Genomic DNA, 25,634 nt, shown 5'->3' with positions numbered 1-25,634 from the left:
CCTGTTTAGGGAAGCTTTTAATGTTTGATGGACTACTGTATTTTAATATTTTGTTGGAAGCCGCCCAGAGTGGCTGAGGAAACCCAGCCAGATGGGCGGGGTATAAATAATAAATTATTATTGTTACTACTGCTACTACTACTATATTGCATAAAACACATATTTACTCATAAACAGACATGACAACATCCTTCGCCCAGAGACAGATTTTGAGCATGGTGCAGCCAAATCTTACTCCAGTGGAAGGCCATTTGGTTGGCTCTGTTCCATTGTAATTGGGACTAATTTAATTTAGCTGGATCATTATTACGTATTTCCCTCTTTTACTAGTTAGGCAATTTGTGTCACTCTTTTGTATGCAACTTAATACTGGCCTTTAAGTTTGGGAAGTGGTATGCGATAACTATAGCTGACCCATTTGACATTTGTGTCCTGCTTTGTAGGTGCTATTTTGTGATCAGGACATGTAGCTCACTGATATTAAAGAGCCGGCAAGCAAATGTTGCCCTGTTTGCCCCTTTGAATGAGAATTTGTTGTGCTAGTTCCCCACCAGCCTGCAAGTTAAGTACAAGTTAAATCTCCAGATCTTGAGCTGTTGTCAGAAGAACATCACAATAATCCATTTTCATCTTATTTGTTTTGGCATTTACTGTCAACTTCAAGTACAATACGCACACAGTTTTTACAAACAAATATTTTATTAAAAAATACTTCCCTGCATGTGCCCTTAATGAAAATGTAACCAAAATATGCAGAATAAAAATATCAAGCGACAGTGTTTTCTTTGTCGTCATAATACATAAAGGTCCCCTTGGCAACCTTGCCAGAGAGCATTTGTTAGGGCTGCAATCCTTTACCCACTTATCTCGGAGTAAAGCCCATTGAACTTAATGTGACTTACGTCTGAGTAGACATGTATAGGATTGCACTGCAAAACTGCCCCAAGTTTATGCTTTACAGTATTATATAAGAAAGGTGTACATAAATTAACCTTCAGGTTAAAAAAAAAGAAATAAAAGAATGCCCCATTTGTGTTAATACCGTGGACAGAGATTGTTTAAAAACTGTAAAATAAAAAGGCTTCTTTTCCCCCCTTGGAAAATGCACTAGCAACCAACATGAAAGATTCTTAGGTTCTCATAAAATAGCAGTGTTGAAACTTGGCGAGTACATAGAAATTTTACCTTTCCACCCAAAAACCATGCTAACAAAATTATCAGTGACAACTTCTATGTCAGGTTGGCTACCTGGACTAGCATGACTGCAAACTGAGTTTTAGATTTATTTATTTTTAAATACCAGTAGTAGTAATGGGTTTTGAAACAGACCCAAACTATCAATTCCTGTTCCGAAATCGTTTTACCCTCACATCTGTAAACATAAAAGATTAAAGGCCAGGCTTTTAAATATGGATTTTATTAAGAAGGAACAGAAGTTTCTAGTACTTCCTACCCTTTGTTACACTTTCCCCCGTTAAGTGTTGTTATATCATGTTTCACAGAACCATCAGAATGCACGTGCATATTCTGAAGAAAGTAGCAGATCTCATGGACATGATCCGGTCAATGTTAAGTTCTTTTAAATCCCATTGGTTTCAGCTGAGGAGAAGCATCAACTCTCCATTTGAAAATCAATGAGATTTAAAAGTACTTGCCAATGACCAAATCATGCATTGTTTTCAGTTAAGCAAGAAAGCAGAATCAAGACCATTTCATGAAGCTTTAGTCATTCCCGCCCCCCTTTGTATGGTGAGCAAGCAATAGAAGAGTCGCTTTTCCAAGGCAGTCTTAGGTGTAAAGTGATGATTCCATTCTGTTTTAATGGCAGAAAATATTGAAGCAGTGATTACTATGGAGTTAAAAATGATATGTTGTCCTGTACAGATCCTAAGACAAGCGGAAGTCTGCTGTTAGTCATGGCTGTACAGTGCAGCTTGAAGCCTCTGTGGCCTATGAATACCACTACCTGAAAACATTGGCCATGACAGAGATGCCTTTCTGGTGTATCTTAACATAAATTGAAAGAAGTGAGGGGGCTAACGTGAAGCACCTTTCCCGACAATATTTTCTCTCCCTGTATCCTTACACTTACCCCTCTTTTCACAAGACCTCCCTCTGTTTACACCTCAGTTCCCTCTCTGGAATATAGAGTATTATTTGCAGCAAGGCTGTTGTAAAAGCTGCTGTTGAACTGGTTGAGAACTGAGCTGCCATAGCCAAGATGACCAGAGGACATGGAATTGGACCATGGCTCTCCACTGCCATGGCTGGAGATGTTGGCAAGAGGGGTGTATGAGTTGAAGCCTACCACGTTCTGTCCCATTTTGTCACCAGCATCGGTGCCAAGTCCTAGGGCCACTGAGCGGCTGACTGAATTGGACCCATTCACATAAGCTGTCATGCTGGACAGGAAGTTGTTGAGGCAGGGAGTGGTGGAAGATGGTGGTGGAGATCTCTTTTCAGGAGAGCTCTCTGCTCCAGAAGATGAGTTCTCCAGCAGGTCTTGGTGCTCTGCTGCCGCCTTGGGGCTGCCAGTTAAGGCACTGTCCTCCGATTTGTCAGAAGCAAGAGACGCTGTGCTGGCGCTGCAGTCAGACTTCTTCTTCCTCTTCCGCCGAAAGTTTCCATTGTCAAACATCTTCTCACAGTTTGGATCCAGAGTCCAGTAATTGCCCTTCCCTGTTAGAACAAGAGCAGCAGAATGTAAATATAAATCACAGCCAACAAAGAGATGGTTCTCAGGGCTTATTCTGGCTTGGATTCAGAAAAAGCAACACATTGGGAAACACCCTTTAAGAAAGACAGAGACTCTCTCCTTGTATTCAAATCTGTCCAGATCCTTATAGCCAGCCCCTGTCCAGGCTTTAGGTAAACTGAAGCTGAACTTTTACTTCAATGCAACTTGGTATTTCAGTCCTAATAGCCCACTCCACTCCCCACCCCCACCGCCAAAAAACACTTTACAAACCCTTCATTAACATCAGCAGATTTTACTGAGACAAGGCACTATTTGCCCTCAGGCAAGACAGCAAGCAGGCAGAGTGATTGTGTCCCCCAGTAACACCCAACAAGAAATCAGCCCTGAAAGTGAGTTCCTTAAAAAAACAGCTCAAGTGTTTTTATGATCGAGACAAAGGAACTAATGAATTCTAGACCACCTATGGACCAGACACCCCCACCCCAAAAAACACCCCTGGTTGCTTGTGTGATCTTTAATCAACAAGGAAAGAATTTCACAGCATGGAAAAGATTATCACTTGCCAATGTCTTTGAATCAACCTACTATTAAAGTCATAGGATCAAGGGTTAATGAAGAAGTTGACAAACTTACTAAGGGTATTCAATTGCTGCTATGAATGGCAATTTGGAAGGGAGGGAGCCTATAGAAAATAGGGATTGTAGAACCTTGCAAAAAATTATTTTAGACACATCACCAGATTCAAAAAGTAAAACAATTTTTCTCCCACACCCTGGCACCCCAATAACTTTATTTCCCTGGTGGTAACCAAACAATCAGGTATTAGGGAGTAATTTAGGATTATCAAGTCTGGTGAAGGAGAGGACAAATAGCAAAGCTACCATTCAAGGTTTCATAGGACTCTGCCTTTGCTTTGCTGGAAACTGGATCAGAATCACATTTAGCCTACTAAATACCTTGGGGAACTAATGGGCGATTGTCCTCTTCAGGGAGCCTGAGGGGTGAAATTATTATTAAAAAGTCTTCTTACCTGGGTCATCTTCATCCCGGGGCACCTTCTTGAAGCAGTCATTGAGAGACAAGTTGTGCCGTATGGAATTCTGCCAACCAGCTTTGCTTTTGTTGTAGAATGGGAAGTTGTCAGCGACATACTGGTAGATTTGACTGAGGGTCAGTCTCTTGTCCGGGGCTCCGTGGATGGCCATGGCAATGAGCGCAGAATAGGAATAAGGTGGTCTGACCAGCTTCATCAGCTCTTCTTGAGAAGGCATTGGGAGCCAGCCCATTTCATTCCCTGCCAAGCCGTGCATGTTAGGCAAGAGCTGCCTTTGCATCCCATAGGCTGGTGGGATGTATGGGCTGCCATTGGTTCCCGGTAGGTAAGGTGGACTGTTAATGGAAGGTCCATTTAACCACAAGTAAGGGTTGGGTGTAGCATTGTAGTCCCCTGTTTCAAAGTTTGTAGGCCTCTGTGGACTAGGAATATTCTGTGGATGAAAGAAATTTTCATAGTAGATGTTCATTTCAGGAGGTTCCTGCCCAATGTTAGGAAATTGCGGGCTGCAGCGGTGTGGTGAGTGTATCTGTGGATCAAATGAGCTCATAATCTAGCTCTGGCAGTTGACCAAGTTTCAACACACCTGTGTTACTCCTTTCCCTGAGACAGGTGCATCATCTGTGCTGGCTAGCTCTGGTACTTATACACCTGTAATGTTTAGGTTTCCCTTCCAAGGCTCAGCCTAGTGCATCCTGATAGGCTGGAGATCAGGGTGATATCCCTTTTTTGGAATGCTGACAGCCCAAGCCAGTAATAGATGTCGCATTAACCAAATTTGAAAGTTACAACTGTTTATCTTTTTAAATGAATGCAGGAATTTTCCACTAGTATGATTGACATGAAGAAACCTGAAAATCACTTGCACGTAAGTTGATGCAATGAGAGAGATAGTCTTCCTCAAATGCAAGTAGAACACAATAGTGAATGCAGAGACAAGCAAATGTGTATATTCTGTTGTTAATACTCTTATACTACCAAAGAGATCTGCAGTTTAGGAATATTTATGATTTCCCTGTTTAGGAATATCCATATTTTAAATTATGAGAGCTTCTGTCCTGCACACACACTATGGACTACGTAAGCAAATGCTCTTAGAATCACACCTTTCACATTTCTTATGGAAACAGTGTATTTGGTAAGGAAAATGTATCTTGCTAACAGCACAATCCTGTGTTGGTCAACTCAGAAGTGATTCCCACTGGCTTCAGTGGGTTTACTCCAAGGTAAGCCAGAGGTTAGAGACAGAAAATATTTTACCACCGTGCTGCTAATGAGCTGTCTTTAGGCAGAAGGAAATAAAGGATTTTAAAAAATCCATTGCTAAATATCTTGGGAACCTAAGAATAGGCTTGCTGCAGTTTTATCTCTCAGACAGGATTCTTGTACCTTTAAAAACTCTGTTAAACAGAAATTCAAGGGGTGAAGTTTTCTCCTTTATTTTGTCTACTCCTGGGTTAGGCATAAGGGATTTGAGGATAGATTTCTGGGTAATTTACAGTACATAAGCTGTGTATCACACTACTTTAATGAATAGATCAGTACTGGATTTTGTGTGTTGAAGGACTGTGGACTCTGTTCAAGAGAAACTATTGGGCTTGGAATTCTTGACTCCTAAGAATGTGTCTTTTGTACCTCACTCCTGGCAGATCTGAAGGTTATAGTAGAAAACAAAGTGGACTCTGAAAGCCTGAAGTCTGCCTATCCCCTGTTCTTTACATGCTGGGGAAAGCACTACCAGTTGAATTTCTGCTTGACATACAAGAACTACCTCTCTCCCAAACAGAAGTAACAACCCTTTCACTTTAAAATTAAAATATGTTTGTAAGGAATTATAGAAGCTAGAGGTAAACAAATGGGGTAGCAGGGAGTTTGGAGTGTAACTTGACTAATTATGGACAGAAATTGTACATTGTTCTTTGTTATATTAAAAACCAACCAGAACATTGCTGTGTGTGTGTGTGAACACACCACACACACATACTTATTTCTGCCTGTAAAATTTCATGCCTCTTTTTTGTGATTTAGTAGAAATTGTTGCCTCAATGTTAAAACTGCATCATTATATTGCAAATAATTTACCACAATGCAAATCATTTATTTAGTATAACCAAGTCTCTTCTTTCCTGAATCCTGGGGAATTTATAGTCATTGGAACATTGGTTTAAAATACTTCAATAAACCTTGATTTTTTAAAACAAATTGCCAAGTCATCAGCAACGCCAAAGGTCACCTGCAGTTTCTTCCATGTTTCTCTAGAAAAGTTTGTATGCAGGAACTACATGGGTGGGGCTATGATGCAGTTCCTTCCCACTTGAGGGTTGCCAATCTTTGAGAAGGTGGGCAAACTTTCCATCCCAATGCAGAAAATATATAAATTGTCCTAGAAATGCAACAATACAAGACAAACCAGAGGTGTGAAATGCCCATGATAGAAGGAACCAGATAAGAACAAAACTCTTTCCAGCTAGACTTAATTCTTTCATTACCCATACACATATTTTAAAGCCATCTCATAATTTAATCCAGGAAATAATTCAAGTATCTTAAATGTTACATGCCATATCAGAGCACTAAACAGCACAGGGTCCCCCACAAAGAAAACAGTCGTTTCACAGAAAAGCATACCTGCTGGACTGGAAAACATAGTTTGTACCAATGAACATTATTCTGAATTCAGTAGGTGCTTCCTGATTATGTGTGTGGCTATACCTGCTGAGCTTCTCAATGCTGTTCAGCTGTTGAAGGTGCAGGAATCTGTTAGGAAGGGAGGTGGCAACCTTGAGTGCAGATATTAATAAACTGGCCAGTGGGTATTTTTCTAATAGTCATTTTGGAAATGCCACATAAATATGAACGATGCTCTTCCCAGCTATCATCCTGAAAAGTCCTTGTTCTGCAACTTTCTTCCAGAGCAATATACAGATCCCGAGGAATCACTTAGCACAGGTCTCTTGGCACTGCATATGTTTGGAATGCATGTGGCGAGTGCATGATTGAAATCTTCCCCATGGTCAAAGCCAGCATGAGGGAGAAGGCTGCACGAAAAGGAAGAGCTATTTCTTCATGTACATATTGATACAGGCGGAACATTCAGCCATGCAGCTCCTCTCCTCTGTTCAAAAGTGGTCCGGTCCAGTATTGTGTGAATCTTCTGATTAGGCAGATCAGCTAGTTGCTGAGGATTCTAGCACCTTTCAAAAGGTACTAAGCAAACCTCCAGTTAATCTGGCCATTTGCTTTATTTGCATTTACCATTCGGAATAATATGAATGCAATCCTTTCTGGGCTCAGTGTTTGCATAAAAACTGTTCAGGAGAATCAGATTCACAAGTTACTAATCTTTTCTGTCTATAACAAGAGAAGCCACTATGGTTGGAAGGAAGGGACTTTGCTGATTTGAAAACGCAGCTAGAAAATACCCGGAGAAGGTTGCTAGTTCATTGAAATGCAGACAGGTGAAAGCCTTTTAAAGGCTCTTTTTCATGTAAGTGAAAGTTCAGCCACAAGTAGGCTTTGATGATTAGCTTCTAAATGGGTTGCTCCCTGTGGCAGCGTGTCCTTATTTATACCTAAAATATACTGACATGGGTGTTTTCCATATGCAGGCTTTGTAAAGAATCCACAGCTGGGGCAAAGGAAGAAAAGAATTGAACCCACCTCCAAGGTGTTATTAGACATACTATTCTAAAGTTTTAGATATCAAAGCAGAGTCCAAGTGGTTTGTGCTGTTGGCAATTTGTTCAATAATTTAAGGCTACAATGTACAAAGGCAAGCGACGTGCGCTGCACCAAGGAGAACTTGGGTAGCAATCCTAGATGCATTTATCTGGGAGCAAGTCCCATTGAAGTTAATGGGGCTTACATTCAAGGAGACGTATATAGGATTGTGATGTTGCAGAAAGATGCTAGGCCTCCTCTACTCCCCAAAATTGGAAGTCTGCATAGCAGATTTGTATTAAGCAAGTAGTAAAGAAGTTGAGCTCATCATGTGCAGCTCAGTATGTGAGCTGCTCATGCTGTTTCAGCCAGACAAGGAGAAAAGAAAGCCTTGCAGAGCAAGCAGAAGCCTGCCTACACAAGCATTTCATTGTGTGTTGTAACTTGCAAATTTCATTGGACTTTATGAGAATTGGATGTATCAGTTTGGCTTCAGCACATTGATAATGCATCTTGATAGAATACCATTTATTTACAAAGCCTTTGCTTTGCTTTGACAAATGAATGGAATGCCTGGATGCAAATCACTGCCTTCCTTCCATAGACAGTACCTTAAACTCAGCAGCAGCAGCAGCAGCAGCAGCAGCAGCAGCAGCAGCAACAACAAATACCATCAGTTAATTTTGCTATCACTTTAATTCTCTCTCTCTCTTTCTCTTTTTCCTGGTTTAACATTTTCAGTCACCAGTAATAGCAATCCATTTATTTGTCTGATTGCATGTTGGCAATTGTAGGCGTAGTTCTAGGCCAAATGCGGTCTCTGGACATATCCAAGGCTGCAACCCTATACTCCAGGGGTGGGGAACCCTTTTCAGCCTGAGGGCCACATTCAGTCACAAGCAAGCTTTGCGGGGCCACATGCTAAAAGTGGGCAAAGCCAGAGGCGAAAAGTGGGTAGAGCAACAGGTGTGATTCTTTCCTTTGTACAGCAGGCTGCATTCCAGCAATGTAAAGATTTCTACACACAGACATACCCTCCATTGAAGCAAGCAAGAGGCTTTATCACAGTTCAAAGACACATTCCAGCCAGGCAAAAGCACCTGAGGTGGTTGCAGAGCAGAGCCAGTGAAGGGCGTGCCCTGAGGAGAAAGAGTGTCAGCTGGGGAAGAGTCCTAAGGGCTGAATAGAGAGGCTGCATTTGCCCCCTCAGTGTGGAGGCTCCTCACAGCCCTTCTGCGCCTGGAAGGAATCCCCATTGAACTTTTGAGTTGTGCAGACAGCTGGGCCCCTTCCAACTCCTGATTCAGTGGGACCTTCTTCTGAATAAATATACAGGATGCCCTATGCTTCAACTTTCCTGCTTCTTAAGAGCTGTGTAGAAATATTACACCCAAGTCAAATTTGCTAAGCTCTCCTACAGCATAAGGCTTTAACTGCCTATTCAGAATTAGGTCCCTCTGAGTTCAGTTGGGCTTACACATAGGTAAGTGGGTGCAGGATAGCAGCCCTCATCTCTTTTGCAGCTTGACATTTAATTAAATCTTTAGTGTTTGCATTTAAGAAACACTAAAATATTTTCCAGAGAAGTAACCCATCTTAAATTGTCTTGCAAGAAAGTGTATTTTGACATGTTGAACACTTCACAAATTTATTGTGCCATAAGCTTTTGTGGACTACTTAGTCAGATTCATACAATACAACCTTTGTTGCAGGTATATGGTCAGTAGAGGGACTGTAAACAGAAATGAGAGGGAAATAAAATGCAGCAAGTACAGAGAAAGTGACAATTATGTAGGTAACTGGTAATTCACAAAGGTAAAAGGTAAAGGACCCCTGGACGGTTAAGTCCAGTCAAATTCAACTATGGGATGATGTGCTCATCTCTGCTTCTGGTGCACGGAACATCATGATGAGTGCCAGAGCGCATGGAAACACCATTTACCTTCCTGCTGCAGCAATGCCTATCTTCTTGTGCTGGTATGCTTTTGTTGAACTGCAAGGTTGGCAGGAGCTGGAACAAAAAACGGGAGCTCACTCCGCTGCACGGATTCAAATTACCGACCTTATGATTGGCAAGCCCAAGAGGCTCGGTGGTTTAGACCACAGCGCCAACCGACAAAAACAAAATAATGTTGATAACACAGACATCCTAGCATTGATAACCAATTAACACACATAGGCTGCAATCCTAGCCCAACTTACCTGAGAGCATTCAGAGAGAGAGAGTTCTACTTCTGAGTAAACATGGTTAAGATTGCAGCTGAAGCATGACTGATAATAATGATCACCACCAATGCTTTTCTACATTGTTTTTCCTTCTGCTTACCCACACACCAGCAACGTATATATGTTCCTGCATTTCAGGATACTTTATGCATCTGATGAAGTTGACCGTAGCCCACAAAAAACTTAAGCTATAATAAATTGTATCAGAGTGTATCTGAAGAAGTGTGCTTGCACACGAAAGCTTATACCAAGAACTAACTTAGTTGGTCTTTAAGGTGCTACAGGAAGGAATTTTTCTATTATAATAAATTTGTTAGTGTTTAATGTGCTATAAAGCTCTTTGTTGCTTTTACTCAAATATTTACTTCTAATGAAGTTATAAAATAATTTAAAACAAAGGTGAAAAACAAGGTACTGGTTTTATGTTTTGCCATAGTTTTCAACTATTTATTCAACTTACTCAGTGTGTTTTGACTACTGTAGGTGAATAGCTCCCTCTTGTGAAAGCTGTTAGAAGCACACTGGAAAAAATATGGTCGGTCTATTCAGAGCTGCAAAATCTTGTGCAGGTAAGTACACAAGCCAAACGGCTGCTTCTCCTATTATATGTTTTAGAGTGTGGGAAGGCTCCCACCATGTTTCCACACATTTGCACAAGTACACCAATATCTGTTTCTAAATCAGCACTATGTACAACTTCAAACGCTTTCTTAAGTGATGCTGAAACAAAGCGCATCTCAGTACTAACGTTCAGTGCAAATGGAGTTAAAAGCCATTATGTACATTCCAGCCAATGCAGGTTTTATTTTTAAATTACAGATATGGGGAATGTGAGAAGCAATTTCAGGATCACTTGTGAAAAGTCTACAGAATTGCTCCTAAAGCATTGCTGTTGATGATGAGTCCATTAGCAAGTAGATACATGTACTATTCATCCAGACAATTCCTTTGCAAGTAAAAAATGAAATATATGTAAGGTTGCTACATAATGTATGAAAATTGTAACAGCTTTTAAGGCTGAACCTGAAATTACATTTTGGAGAAAAGAACATACATACCCCTGTCTAAGGCTGTACGGAAACATAATGTCAGAAAAGTATCCTCTACGAAAGCTCATACCAGTAACTAACTTAGTTGGTCTCTAAGATACTACTGGAAGGAATTTTTTAATTTTTCATTATTTTATTTATTTTATTATATTTCATTTGTTCTTTTTTCAGAGCTCTTTAGCCAGAACAACTCTCAGAGTGGCTTATAAATCAGTATTTTAAAAACAGCCCCTGCCCTTAGGCTTACAACTTTAGGAAAGGAAAATCTGACGTGGAGGAGAAAGGGGAATAAGTGGACATGTTACAGGGTTCTTATTACAACCAGCTTGGATGGAAATGGGCTGCTCACAGTTCATAAAATAGGCCTTGGCAACCCCTAAGGAATAGCCTAGTAACTCAGACTGCCTTGGAACAAAGACCACTTCAAAACAACAAACAAACAAATTTGTTGGTAAACTGCTTCTTGAGATTCCTTCATTGCAGGGGGTTTAGATGACCTTTGGGAGCCCTTCCAACTCCACAAGTTCTATGATTCTGTGATTCAGTAGCAACTCATTCACTGGGGCTTCATATATGAGGAATGCTTGTGAATTTTAATCTCTCAGAATATTTGGAAACACAAAAGTTCCCTCCCTTAAAAAAATTGGGGGTTTTTTGTGTTACAAAGCAAAAAACTAAACAGGGAACGGTACATCTATTGTCCCCACTTTCAATTCATAGTCTTTTTCACAGTTCGATTATGTTTGGTGAGAGACATTTTTGTCATAGACACCTTGCAATGGGGGAAAGGGGAGAGGGGGATGTTGTTCTTTCATTCTATTGCCTATTCTTAATGTGTGGGGGGTGTCAGCATCAGACGGGCATGTCCTTTGTGTATTTATTTATTTTTATTGATATTGCGAGAGTTTAGGGGTTCCCAAGCTTGGTTGGTTGTGTTTAGTTGATAGTGGTGTGGCTTATTTGTGTGAGGGAAGCGGGCTAAGTTGTTGGGTCAGCTTAGCCATATTGACTTGTATGCTGTTGGGGTGGATAAGTCATTGTCCTGTTGTGCTGACTATGTAATAAAGGGGAACCACACTGGGGTGAAGGCATCCTCCACAGCTTTCCCCCATGCTAATTTGAGTTTGTTGGTTAGCTTTTCTAGTGTTGCGGTTTCCCATACATTTTGGTACCAGTGGTCTATGTTCACTCCTGATAGGTCCTTCCAGTGTCTAGTTATGATATTTCTAGCCACATGAGAGTGAGTGACTTATGAATTCCTTGTAGTGTGTGTTGTTGTCCTGGAAGATATTTAGTAGGGTGTGTTCTGGAGTTGCTTCTATTACCTGTTTGTTATTTTGGAAATTTCCTGCAGCACTGATATCCAGAAGGCTTGGACTTTGGGGCATTGCCACCACATGTGGAGGTTTGTGCCTATTGTGGTACAGCCTCTCCAGCATTTAGATGAAGTTCCTGGGTGTATCTGTGCTAGCGTCTGTGGTGTTAGGTACCATCTGTATATATGTTTTAGGGTGATTTCTCATCTTTTGGCTGAGATGGATTTGAATGGTGGTTTAGACCATAGTCTAGACCATTGGGTATGGTTTAATTCCTGCTCCCATTGGTTTTTAACTGTGGTAAGGGGATCTGTAGTGTCTTGGAGTAGTATTTTATATATTGTAGAGACCACCCCATTACTGTGTCCTTCTGTTGTTCAGAGGAGTTTCTCAAAGCTAGTCAGTGGCCGGGTGGCTGCTGTTTTTGTTACTGGGTTGTTTAGGAAGGCTTGTAGTTGGTGGTGGGTTAGCCACCATTGGAGAATCCCCTAGTTTGTCATTTCTGTAAAAGTTGGTTGTGTGAATATGTGAGTATGTGTGTGTCGTGTGGGTTGGATCCAGAGTATCCTTTCTGTGCATGGAAGGGCTCAATAACTGGAGGACACTCACAATATTTGTCTATTTCTCCTGCATCTCCAACACCATGGGTAGGCAAACTAAGGCCTGGGGGCCAGATCGGGCCCAATCGCCTTCTAAATCCAGCCCGCAGACAGTCCGGGAATCAGCGTGTTTTTGCATGAGTAGAATGTGTGCTTTTATTGAAAATGCTTCTCTGGGTTATTTGTGGGGCATAGGAATTCGCTCATTTCCCCCCAAAAAATATAGTCCAGCCCACCACATGGTCTGAGGGACAGTGGACTGGCCCACGGCTGAAAAAGGTTGCTGACCCCTGTCCAACACCGTTGCTAAGTGTTACCAATCCTCCAGAACAGCTTTTGAAGGAGCTGCAGTGGGGAAGAGGAATTGGCAAAACTTGCTTCCCCCTTCTTCTTCTTCCAGCAGAACTCTACTCATGGGAATTCTGAATCCAAGCCTCTGCCTTTAATCTGATTGTTTAAAACCACCACTCCATGGGTTCATTATTCTTCAACATAATAAATATAGCTCCCCAATCATGCAGGCCATTCTCTGAAAGGGTAAGGAAAATCTATTACTTTGCCTGGGCTAACAGATCTACATTACAGCTGCATTTAGACAGCACTTTATTCCATCTTGCCAACGTTTTCTTACTTGTTGGTATTCACGTTTTATGTGATCTTTCACATAATGTAAAAATCACTTCTGGAAATCAAGAGAGAAGCACTAGTGTAAGTAAAACTAACACAATAAATGCAGCCTTAGGTGCAATCAGATGACAGTTTATTGTTTTCATAAATTTCCCCTGTAAGTTCCATATTATATTATAACTTCTTCCAATGTAAAAGCCACTTCTGGAACTATAGTGGAATTTTGTGCAAATATAGTGCTCTTTTCCATTTCATGGAATGGAAAAGAAAAGAAAAATCCAGAAAAAAACCTCTTTGCAAATAATAAGGAAATGAGTGCTATAGTTGCAAAAGTGGCTTTTTTGTTGTGTGAAAGCTCAAATATACTGTGGAAATTAACAGATAGGGAAATGGAACAAACTGCAATGTAAATGCAGCCTAAGTGATACAGTGCATGCAGTGGACATATTTCCCTTTCAGGCTTGCGGAGGGCAAAGCCGTAGGTTTTGGGTCACCTTAGAATTGACTATAGAAAGTGAGGCCTTTCTTGTAACATCCTACCCTACAAGGAAGGCTAGCAGGCCAATAAGATGAAGAAAGGTTGCAATTCAGCTGCATCATGGAGAGACTTGGGGTAATATTCAACAGGCTGTTGAATATTCTCCTCCATCTCTGTTCCCCCAGGCCTCAAAGGCATCCCTGTTTCTGTCTTCTCCATTCCCTGGAGAAAAATGCTGTAGGACGTTTATAAGCAAGTTCCTTGCCCTCTGCTGATACACTATTGCTTGTTTGGTGTATCAACTTGTATTCTGCTCCTTCAAAACAAAAACCTACGGTTTCTTGATCTTCAAAAGACACCTTGGAAAACAGGTTAACTTAGCATGTGGGGATGATGGGCAGGGACGAGTACACATGCTCATTTCCCCTCCCCACTTTTACTGCTCTCCACAAGTCTGGATGATTTAAAGGGGGCTCACATGTTACATCCGACAAGTGTACATTTTTTGTTCCTGTGTGCACAAGTAGCTGACCTGTGTACATGCAGTTATTCATATGTAGTGTTGAATGAGTGTGTAGTTTGTAACTGTGTAGACAATACTTGAGCTGTACGAAGAAGTGCACATACACTTGCACAAGCACTTGTATCGTTTTTGCAGAGGCCGCTTGTACCTGTGTTTGGCGGAAGGTGTGAACCACCTTCTGAATCGGGGAGCCTACTCTATGGGCCTGTATATTCCCCAGCTCTTTGCAAAACCTCCGGTACAACCCATGTTACAATTCTTTAGGAAGTTGTCTGCTAGGTGACAGAAATGGAATTTATCAAGTTTTGATTAGGATGGAAGGGCAGTTTGATGCCTTAAGCTTATACAAAGATAAAGTTTTAAGAGGTGACTGGCGATAAAGCAGAGTTTATTGATATATCAATTTCATTTTTTGGAGTCCTGGATTTGCCTACCACCAGGAGTCTTTTACTTCCCAACTTTAGTGATTCTAACAAATTGGTCAATAATTGCTGGCTTGGTGTTAAGTTTCATATCTCATTTGTAAATTTCATATATTGTGGTCACGGGCAAAGTTTACACTCTAATTAAGTAGACATAAAAATGTCTCAACTGGAAAACAGATTACATTTTATCATTTGTAACACAACAGTCCTACAAAACGTAGTCCCTGTAAACATTTAATTCAGCACTGAGTTCTACTGATTTCAGTGGCATTTAGCTGCATCTAACTGAAACTTTTGCTAGCTATCTCTTGTGAGTTTGCACTGGCAGTGCTACTTTACCCTGTAATTTTCACCCATAGGAAGTGTGAGCCCAAGATTTAAAAAAGCAATACATTCACTGAATGAAGTCCAAACATTTGACAAAACTTCAAAGGATTTCTCAGGATGGTCTCTGTAATTGAGCATTTTCCGTGCATTAAGCCATTGCTGTTTGGTGATAAAACGTCTATTAAATGTCATGGATACATAATTTAGGATGGGTTTTTGAAAGAAAAAATCATCCAGACTGACTGTTGGGCCAAACCCAGATAGGAAACTGGTGCTCACAGGGCTCAAGGCACCGTGATCAGTAAAAAAGTCTGGAGGAGAGACTTTTGTTCATCTTTTCCTCAACACAGGGGGCTGGCTGATAGAACAACCACAATTTCCCAGGTTGAAGGAAGGCTGGCATACCGCACAGTTACTAACTACACGAGTAGCCAAAATTGTGGAAACCTTTCAGAGAAAGTGTATTTGTATAGTGTATTTGTAAGTGTAAGTGTATTTGTATAGTGGCATAGAACCTATCTGCTGCTGTTGCTGCCAATCCTGCTAATGGTGGTTTCATGGCAGGCAGCAGCTGTAGAAACAAAGGCTCAGTGACCTGGGTCTGCCCTAAGAGACAACCAAGACAGTCCATAACATTATATTATAGCTTGTTCAGACACTTGAAAAGCTTGTATATTAAACAATTAAGCAATGAATAGGGCTTACCAAATTTGATTGATGGAAAAGGATTAACTTATTCATTCTCCACTTCATAGTGTTAGAATGATTCACCCTTGGTGTCAAAACTGTCTCTGTGTTATTTTCTGTAACGAACGGTGAGCATGAGATCATAATTCACATGCAAATGAGAAATGTGATGTTAGCGGCAGAGGCTGTAGAACTGTTTTTCTGTATTGATACTTAATGGACACAAATACTTTAATATATTCCAGGATCATTGATTCCTAGTAAGTGTACGGAAGCTGTATAAAAATAAGCATCATCATCATTATTATTTTTAACAACTCATGGTTGAGTTTTTATATTGTTGTTTTTAAGACCAGCATTAGAAGAGTTGGGTATGTCTGCACAAATAATTTTGATTTGCTTAGTTCCTCTGGCTCATATATTTGAGAATAGTCACCAGCAGATCAGCCAAGGAATTATTGTTTTTAAAATTGTTTTTATTAAAGTTTTTTTGGTGTGTTTTTTTTTTACAAAAGTACATACATCATCTCTGTTTTCAGATCATACTTTCTACAGATCAGTTATATTCAAAGTAATACATTAATGTTGTAGTCGGTATAAGGTTGGGGGAGGTGGAGAGGGACAGCGTGGGGAAGAGAGGGGGTAGTAAACTTTCATTCTCTTACATAGTTTCTATGTAAGGTTTTTGTATCAGCGTTGCGTGGGTAGGTTCTACTTCTATTCATTTATTAGTTTTCATTGGCAGTGAGAGGGATTGGAGGCCAAGGGTTGCCTTAAGTTGACTGCAGTGAGTTCTGTTTGCATGTGTGAGGGGGAGGGGTTGTTGGGTCAAGATAGCCCTATCAATTTGTATGCTGACAGTGGTTTCTTGTTAGGCTGTGTGTGTAATAAAGGGGAGCCACACCAGGGTGAAGGTGTCCTCTTTTATTTGTCCCTGTGCTAGTTTCAGTTTGTGGGTTAGATTTTTTATCTAGTAGGGCTGTTTCCCATACAGTTTGGTACCAATAGTGCATATTCACTCCTGACAGGTCCCTTCAGTGTCTATATGATGCTCCTGGCTGCTGAAAGTAGGTGGCTTATGAGCTCTTCCTAGTGTGAGTATGTATTATTGTCTTGGAAAATATTCAATATGGATAGTTCTGGGGTGGCTTCTAATACCTGTTTAGTTATTTCGCATATTTCAGGTAGGGCTGATGTCCAGAAGGGTTGGATCTTGGGGCAATCCCACTACACGTGGAGGTATGTGCCTGTAGAGATGCAACCTCTCCAGCATTTTGGTGAGGTTCCTGGGTGTATCATCTCCAGCTTCCGTGGTGTTAGGTACCATCTATAGATAAGTTTCAAGTTCCCTTCTTTTGGCTGTGATGAATTTAAAGGGAGGTTTAGACCACAGTTTAGTCCATTGGGTAGGGTACATTTCATAACCTATGTCGTGGTCCCATTTTCTTTTGATTGAGATGAGGGGGGCTGTGAGATTCTGGAGTAATATTTTGCATATTGTGGATACCTTCCCCTTGCCATGTCCTTCTCCTGTCAGGAGAAGGTTTTTGAAGATGGTCAAAGGCCTAGTGGCTGCTGCTTTTACTGCTGGGTTGTTTAAGAAGGTGTGCAGCTGGTAGCATGTTAGCCAGGGTATTTGGGTGTCCCCTAGTTTGTCTTGCATTGTGTCAGAATGTGTTTGTTATTTTTGTAAATGTTTGTTAGGTGTTGTAAGCCTTTGGCTTGCCAAGTTTTTATTTAGACGTTTTGGGCTGCGTAATGCCAGGGGGGTTATGGGGATAGTTTTCCTACTTTTTCGTTCCATGCTATGAACATGGACTGTGTGAACCTGTTTAGTGTTGTGGGGAATTTCCTTTGTTTTGAAGGAATGTGTATGCTGTGGCCGAGGTGTTTTCAATTGTGTCTATCTCTGTGTATTCTCATTGTTTCATTTCGTCTTCTAGTATGTATGGGATTACAGTATGGGGTGCACTTGGCTGACAATGTAGTATAGTTATATATTGGGGATTCCTCTTCCTGAGGAGGGGAGGTGCAGGTATTTGGGGCTTATTCTTGGCTTTTTGTGTGAGAAAATAAACAAGTGTAGTTTTTTCTGTCATTTATAGAGTTGGGTTGAGGGAATCCAAATTGGCAGGGCTTGGAATATGTAGGTTAATTTTTTGGGGTGTGTGTGTGTGTGTGTGATCATGGCTATTTTGTCTGAGAGGGTGAAGTTGGTGTTGTTCCATTTCCTCAGGTCTTTGTTACTTTCTCACCACATGATGTTGTAGTTGTGGAGGTATAGTTTGTTAAGGTTTCTGGTTATTTGTACCCCATAGTATCTGAATTTGGTGCTGCAGAGTTTGATTTTTGTGATTCTTGTCTTTTATAGCAAAATATGAAAGGGAAATACCACAGTCAGCATTTCAGCGAGACAGTACATAATGAGGATGAAACAAGAGCCCAGGGTGGGGAATCTCTGACCCTCCAGCTCCCAGTGGAGGCCTGACAGCATTGCAAATGTGTTGAATTCTTTAGTAGGGTGATTGCTGTGTTTGTGGGGCCTGGTGTTGTGATCATCAGGTCATCTGTGATCACCCAAGGAATTATGAGTGACAATGTGTACAGTGGTACCTCGGGTTACATATTCTTCAGGTTACAGACTCCGCTAACCCAGAAATAGTACCTCGGGTTAAGAACTTTGCTTCAGGATGAGAACAGAAATCGTGTGGCGGTGGTGCGGTAGCAGCAGGAGACCCCATTAGCTAAAGTGGTACCTCAGGTTAAGAACAGTTTCAGGTTAAGAACAGACCTCCAGAACGAATTAAGTTCTTAACCCGAGGTACCACTGTAGTCCAAATGGCAAGTTGGAGTTCCTTTGCTCCAGTGAATTTACTCAAAGGAAGGTCACCAACCATCTACTTAAAATTAATCCATGGGCAGCATACTGGTTTGCCTTTTCTAGTGGTTGGCTTGTTATTTGCAATGCCAGTCAAAACAATATGAAGATCAATGCACAGAATTAGTATTTCATCAATAAAATACAAACTTTTTCAGTTAACTTTTCTGGGGGGAAATGCTCATCAACAGTGCCACTTGGGATGAGTAGACTGTACCAGCTGTTTGGGATATGTCCCATAATATCTCTTGTGAAATCAATCTTTTTGATAAGATTTCAGAAACTTGGGAACAAATCTGACTTTCCTAGAAATGACCTAATTAGGTGATAGCATTCTGCCAGAGGCATATGGCTCAGTTGTTTTAGAAAGCTCTGTAGTTTCTTCCAAATTTCCTTCCCATTATATAATCATGGCATTATTATAGTTGCTGTAGGCTCTAAGCAGGAGCCCTTTATCACTGACTGCTGCTGCTTCTGGTGCTGGTCAAATGCTCCAGGGAACAGTGATCGATCCTGAACTCTATCCCATCTCAGTTCCAATTGCAGCAGAATATAAATTACCAGGAGGAAGTGGGCTTTTAGACATTCATATTTTCCAGAACACACAAATCAAAGTTTACATTTTCCTGTTATAACAAGCAATTTAAAACTACCTTGAAGCCCCAAAACTGGGCACAGTTTATTAAATCAGTGCAGTTTTTACACAGTAGCCAGGAGATACATAGGCAAATGAATATGTCGAAATTTCTGAGTAATCCCAAGTCAAGATGATACATAAAATAAATGGGTATGTTATGCAATAACAGTACTAAAACCATGTAGCTGTACTTTTGTCTCGGAGCAATGAAACAAGCAAAAAGGTATAGCATAAGCATGTCGGAAAGGTGAGAAAATCAATTATATTGGCACAGTAGCAATACAGGAATTGTAGAGTTCTCTTGTCAGTAAGACGAGATGAATTATGCAATATACTGAGGAATTTGGAGAAATTCCATGAAGGATGATTCAGAGCAAATGAGAGAACACATATAACATTTGATTACTAAATTGCTGGAAGTATATAGTCTATAGAAAGGGTATAAGAGGTTCTTTCATGCAGAAACTTTTTCTTGCATGTTTGCGGAGTGTATGTGAAATTAAAACACAAAAGAGCTATCATTCTTGGGGGTGCAGTGGTAATATATGGCAAGACAATTCCATTACAACAGTCCAAGGCTGTAAGTTAAGTGGGGCCTGTACTTTAATAAAAACAGAATTTCAGTCAACCTTTAAACTTCATTGGGAATTTAAAATAGGAATTACCAGTTCAATGAGCTAACTAACACCCGATTTACAATATCAGTCTTTTAGGTATCCTATAAGTGCGGTGGAATACAGAAGCCAGCACATACACTTAATAAAAAGTGCAAATAAAATGCAAAAGGACTGCATAAATCAGGTTAAGTGCATATTATCTGTCACATTATGTTCTGTGGCAGGTGGATGCTTGTTCTAGTGAGCCACCATGTTCCTAGAATGCTGAATCTGGGAACTGGCCTAAAGATTACTAAAAGTGCCTTGACTTTATAATCTTTTAGAAATGGAAAAGCAAATATTTTAATTACTATTGTGCATTGATTAAAACTGCAGATGTATAGATTGTGCAAGTGAGTTATACGAGTTAGTAACATTCTTTTATGCCAGCCTTCCTCTCCGGTTTGGAATCTTGTTTTCCACACTTGCTAGGAAATCTCTTCTCTTTCAAACAAGGTAATTTATTCACTGGTCTGGGAAGAAATCAGATTGTCGCTCACTGGTATGCCTCCCATCTTCAAGTTGTTTGGTCCTGTACTGGATACATAAAAAAGAAGGTTGCCTGTCAATGTTTTTCTTCCTCTAGTGATCTTGCTGTAAGCCAGGGGTGGCCAACGTGGCACTCTCCAGATGGGTTCCAAGTCCCATCAGGCCCAGCTAGCATAGCCAGTGGTCAAGAATGGTGAGTCATAACTGAGCAACTTCTGGATGGCACCACATTGGCTGTAAGCACACCAAATAAGGCGCTGTCCAACAGCTAACCCAGCAGTTTCTCTTAGCACCTGGGCTCTCTGTCAGAATGGTCCAGTGCTTTCCTCCCACTTAAATCACCCTGTAGTGCTATATGAATGCATGTCATGAAGGAATTCCAATCCACTCCAACTCCAAGCAGTGATGTTTATTTTTATGTTAAATATTTAACTTGCCTTTCTGTATAAAACCCCAAAGTGGCTTAGGTGGCATGGGATTCCTTAAAGAACTAGCTACTAAGGCTTGCTGGGTCCCACTGCAACACCCTCTTCTCTGCTACAACACTAGAGCAGGATGTGTGGTCACAGCCAAGATGATGGTGCTCCTACATCCTTGGACGTAGGCAACAGATGTATATATTCAATATGACAGCTGCAAGGCAGGTCTTCATTCGATTTTTTGCTTTTCATTGAGAGATTCCCTTTCAGGCTTGGCTCAAAGGAGTTTAAACCCGCAAGATTCCACACTCATACCTAAGCTCTTAGGAGTATCCTTTCTATATTCTCTGTCCTGTATTACTGCAAGTGCAAACCTGATACTTAAAACCAGACTTTAAAGTGCAGGGAGATTTCAGAAAACAAACAGTGAATCAAATCTGAAGGTTGTTACTAAGGTTGCTGTCCCTTTGATGGGGAAAACTTCCTTGTTCTAAGGAACTCTAATGAAGTCAAAATATAGGTTGGCTGACTGATGAATTAAAGCCTAGCTTTTGCTTGGCTCTTATTAGTGAAAGAAGTGGCTTTTAAAAATATGTTCCCTCTTGTCCCGCAAGCTGTTCACTTTTGATGTGATTTGATTTACTACTTCAAGGCTGCAATACTGTGCACACTTAGTTGGAACGATTCCTATTTGCTCAAAAGCAAATTACACTTTGCTTGAGTTTTAAACATGTACATGATCAAAATGCAAGTAAGATACTCCTGAACTCTACATTTGTGAGGTCAACATAAAAGCTAGATTCCCTGTAAGAGCTTTTTTTCGTAAAGTATTTTTTTAAAACAGGAGTTAAAGAAAACCATAGTGGCAGATACTAGGTGTGAGCTGATGCTGGGACCACAAACAAGATAATAAAACCAGTGGGTGCTGCTGCTGCATTGGGGAACCTATAGCTCTCCAGGTGCTGTTGGACTATAACTCCCTTCATCCCTCACCATCAGTCATGCTGGCTGAGGCTGGTGGGAGCTGGAGGGGCACGAGTTCCCCACCCTGGGCTCTTGTTTCATCCCCATTATCTACTACTGGGCTGACAATACTGATTTACCTTACAGTACTGAAATATTCTATATGGCATCTTTGAACACTTTAATGTTAGTGATTGTAGTCAGCTAAAACAAAACACAATTATAGTCTTTTATAGCAAATTATGAAAGGGAAATACCAGTCAGAAATCTTCCAGCATTTCAGCGAGACAGTACATATAAAATGGCAGAATTTGCTATCCTTTCATGCACCACAAGAAATACTAGCACCCTCTGCATTTCTAGGTTGCATATTTTGTTTTGCTATCGGAGTTTAGAAAATAATAACATCTCCAGTCAGGCTTTTGAAAAAACCCTGAAACTTATCAACTTTAAATAGATATCGGCTGTAAGCCAACACTTGCCTGGACTGTATGTTGCTTTGCAGGCAAGATGTGATTTCATTGAAAGAAGAAAGTTTTGCCTAGAGTACATGAAATGCAGCATTGTTAACACCTTCTATACAAATGTGTATGGAAGCACCACAGTGTAATGGGTGTGCCAAGCTGCCTACTATGATCTAAACAGAAATGTGCTCTGTAGTGCTGCTACTGTGTAGTTGAGTTGTTCCCCTCACATGGCTTTGGTTTTTGTTTTTTGAAATCTTAACGAAGCATTAAATTTTTGCTGGGTTGGCAAATAAATCAGGCCAGGAGTACAAGTGAAGGTCAAATGAGACTTCTTGTGTTAACCTATTATTAAAATTGCTGTGCTGGAGCATGCTGTGCATACAGAATAGGTAAATATTAAAAATAATGCAATGAGCAGATAGATTTCCTCAGTAGGTCTTTTCGGGTTGTGCGTCTTCAGTCCCTTACATTTTCAATGCAAGTTACAAGATCTGCTTTGAAAACTCAGGGAAAAGGTGGAGCACACCAGCAGCTAGAAGCTGATCAGACGCCACTATTCAGTTGAGCCCCAACTTGAAAATTTTCACTTACTATTGTTTTGAAGAGCTGGTTCACTTTCTTCTTTTTTAGAGTTTTCCTGTCCAGCTCCAAGATGGGAGGAGGGATGCTTGCCTGGCTCATTCTCTGTGGTGCATTTGGTTCCTCAGGTGATGGGCAGCACACGGACATAGTTACCCCTTAAAAACAAGCAAATACTGGTACATAATGAAGTAACAAGAGAGAGCCCAAATTAATTAATTCTCAAAAAATAATAATAAAATTTGGCATGCAGAAAATGTAACTCCCTTTCCTCCCATGTTGGACAATGGCAACAATTAAACAGCTTGACACAAACTATGAAAGCAAAAAGACTTTATGCCTCTTAGGGCTTCCATTCCAAGTGCATGTACAAGGATCAAGATGACTGATAAATGTTGCTACCCAAGGATCTCTGCAGAAGCACCTGTTCCAGAATAAATGACTACTCTTGTAGGATTCGCCCTAGTCCAGATCCAGTGCAATGGAAGGCTTTGGCCTTCTCCCCATCTGTCAGGTAGCTCCCAAGATTCCAGCAAGATTAAGAATTTCACTCCTCCTCTAATATGCTTGTTTGGATGCTGTGCATCTGGGAGTTTGCTGGGAATTGTCCACAAGAGCTTTAGTTAATCAAGTGAAGAGTAAGAGCTGCTAATTGAGAAAAGAGCAAGGTAGAGGAGTGGGATACCAGCCTCCATTATTGCATTTATCAGGCGTGGGTTTTTGTCTTGCTAAATATATGTCCAAACACTCTTCCTTCTTTTCTGTGCTGCACAAAATACCTGTCCCGCCACTTCCCAAGTTCTTAACTGCAACAGCAATGAAATATTTATGTTCCTTTGATTTTGCTGTTACTCTTTATTACTGTGATGCTGGCACAAAAGTGAGTTTCTAAATGGCTCTGATGTCTGTGAGGACTATCTGAGCACATTGCTTGTGTTTGCGTCTGCGCACTCTATACACACAGTGATGGTTAAAGGACTCGAGTGATAGTAATCTTAACTGATTGTAACCGTTATAATGATTAGATAACATTGAATAAAATATTAGTTGATGCTTGGCCTGTATCAAAATGTCTTCTTTAGGCACTAAAACATTAATATAATACTTAATATTCAACACATTTTGAATTTGAAAAGATTGAAGTTCTTTTTTAAAACAACAGTGAACGGAAGTAGCTTATTTTATTTTAATTACTAGCAGCCCCAAAGTAGAGTTCTCATTCTCTTATCCTAATTGCCTTACCTGGAATGGTTGGCATAGAACGGCTGGCAAAGCTCATTTGCTTGAGAACAGATGTTTTGTGAGGTACACCCAGATGTTCAGAAAGATTCGTGTCACTCATAAATGCATGTTTTCTTGACAGCTGTGCAGTAACACACAAATCATTCAGTACTCAGGAGGGGGAATTAACCGATTTTAACAGTTGCATATAGGGTAAAATTATTCGTCCGAGTTTTACTTGTGTTGGCAAACATAATTTTTTTTCAATTATTTGAAGAGACTACTGTTTCCTCACAAGTGAAGCTGCCCCTGGCTAAGCCAGAAGAATGCAAAATGCTTCATTTAATAACTAAAGATCAGTAAAGGCAAGCAGTCATTTTATTGATTCAGGTATGATGCCTAAGACCATTAAAATCAATGGGAGTTTTTTCCTCTGTAATTCAGTAGAATATGAACTGTGCTCTAAAAATACAGTCCACTGGGAGGTTTTGTACAAGTTATCGTGAAGCTAATGAGACTTGCCCAAGGGCACAAAGGAGGTTATAGCATCCTTGAAATCTTACTTAGTCAAGCAAGGGGAGCCACTTCCATTTCTTTACTTATAGATACTGAATGCAGAGGAAAGATCACCCAAACACACTTCTATTTTCTTACAATGGCCTCATTTGCATGTCACAGTAAACATGCTTTCTCTATATGAACAAAACATACCCACTTCACTCTTTTCCACTGTTGCAAGGAGTGGGGAGGGAATCCACAACTCTTAATATAGCATTAGGTCTTAACCCGGGACTGTAGTTTGTTTCACTCCCAACACACAGTTCCATGCACAGAAGCCAAATAGACTGGATCTTTCTACAACACTGGTGAAGTATTGACCACCACACCTGGAGCAGTAGGCTGGTTTGGGGCAGATGGGGGGAGGAAGAGGTCATTTGGCAACAGAGGAGAATGGTTGGGGTCTCAGGGGGAACAGCCAGCAACTGTTTCGGCTGCCCCTGAGCTTCTGCCTAACTCTAATGGTTTTTACCCTGTCACAAAACTGAAATGAGGCAGAAGCTTTGATCTATAGGATATCACCAACAGAAAGCTAGAAAAATCCCACAGTCATAGTAATTAGACATACATGCTCAAGGACACTTGCTAAATTTCTGAAGGTTAAATAACTGATGTCATATTCACTTCTCTACCACATCTTTCTTTATTTGGCGAAGGTGTGGCCAACACTCTAAATCTGTTCAACATCTGCTTGGCAGGCACAAATTAAGTTTTAGTCATTTATGCCATGATAGTCTTTAAAAACTGAATTTTATACTGATCTCAGCAAGCATATGAAACATATTTAGAATTATTGAATTTTGAAAGTTATGCATGTTTCCATTTTATGTGATCACAAAAGGGAGTCAATTTACTCCTGGGGTGAACAGTAAATGAAGCTGATGACCATTTAATAGGGTCTTAAACAGATTATATTGGGATAGAACTTTATGTCCTTTGTAACAATTCTTCCAAAGGATTTATGATTCAAAGAGATTTTTAGTTAGCTTTGCTTCTGGATAGTAAACTAAATTAGATGAGGCTTCTTTACTGAACTGTTTTTGATTTTTGCTTTAATGACGTTGCTTTTTTAATACTCAAAAACATTTGGTTCTTAGG

At 40.5% G+C, this 25,634-nt stretch overlaps 2 protein-coding genes and 1 long non-coding RNA gene across 8 annotated transcripts in view; 1 reads left to right on the top strand and 2 right to left on the bottom strand.

Moving 5' to 3' along the window:
• LOC308471357 overlaps positions 1 to 25,634 on the top strand; it is a 65,416-nt gene that overhangs the window by 13,557 nt on the left and 26,225 nt on the right. For all 5 annotated transcript variants that reach the window (XR_013982896.1, XR_013982897.1, XR_013982898.1 and 2 more), the window contains 2 exons: positions 7,361 to 7,419; positions 10,122 to 10,207. This is a non-coding gene — a long non-coding RNA (uncharacterized lncRNA). The remainder of the gene's footprint in view (positions 1 to 7,360; positions 7,420 to 10,121; positions 10,208 to 25,634) is intronic.
• Positions 722 to 4,351, bottom strand: FOXI1 (forkhead box I1). Its single transcript, XM_080996983.1, has 2 exons — positions 3,729 to 4,351; positions 722 to 2,679 (listed from the first exon to the last, which is right to left on the bottom strand). The coding sequence occupies exons 1-2, from the start codon at positions 4,300 to 4,302 to the stop codon at positions 2,120 to 2,122; spliced, it is 1,134 nt and encodes a 377-aa protein (XP_080853109.1). The 5' UTR covers positions 4,303 to 4,351; the 3' UTR covers positions 722 to 2,119.
• The window catches only part of DOCK2 (dedicator of cytokinesis 2), a 255,858-nt gene continuing 249,413 nt past the window's right edge, over positions 19,190 to 25,634 (bottom strand). For both annotated transcript variants that reach the window (XM_080995208.1, XM_080995209.1), the window contains 3 exons: positions 24,000 to 24,120; positions 22,770 to 22,915; positions 19,190 to 20,377 (listed from right to left, as the gene is read on the bottom strand). In XM_080995208.1, the coding sequence (XP_080851334.1) occupies positions 20,306 to 20,377; positions 22,770 to 22,915; positions 24,000 to 24,120 (339 nt within the window). In that variant the 3' untranslated portion in view covers positions 19,190 to 20,305. The remainder of the gene's footprint in view (positions 20,378 to 22,769; positions 22,916 to 23,999; positions 24,121 to 25,634) is intronic.

The sequence above is a fragment of the Podarcis pityusensis genome (assembly GCF_964106645.2).
Source record: "Podarcis pityusensis genome assembly, chromosome: 2".
NCBI classification, from domain to species: Eukaryota; Metazoa; Chordata; class Lepidosauria; order Squamata; family Lacertidae; genus Podarcis; species Podarcis pityusensis.
Note: the sequence above shows the minus strand (reverse complement) of the source record. Positions and strands in the feature narration are given on the sequence as shown.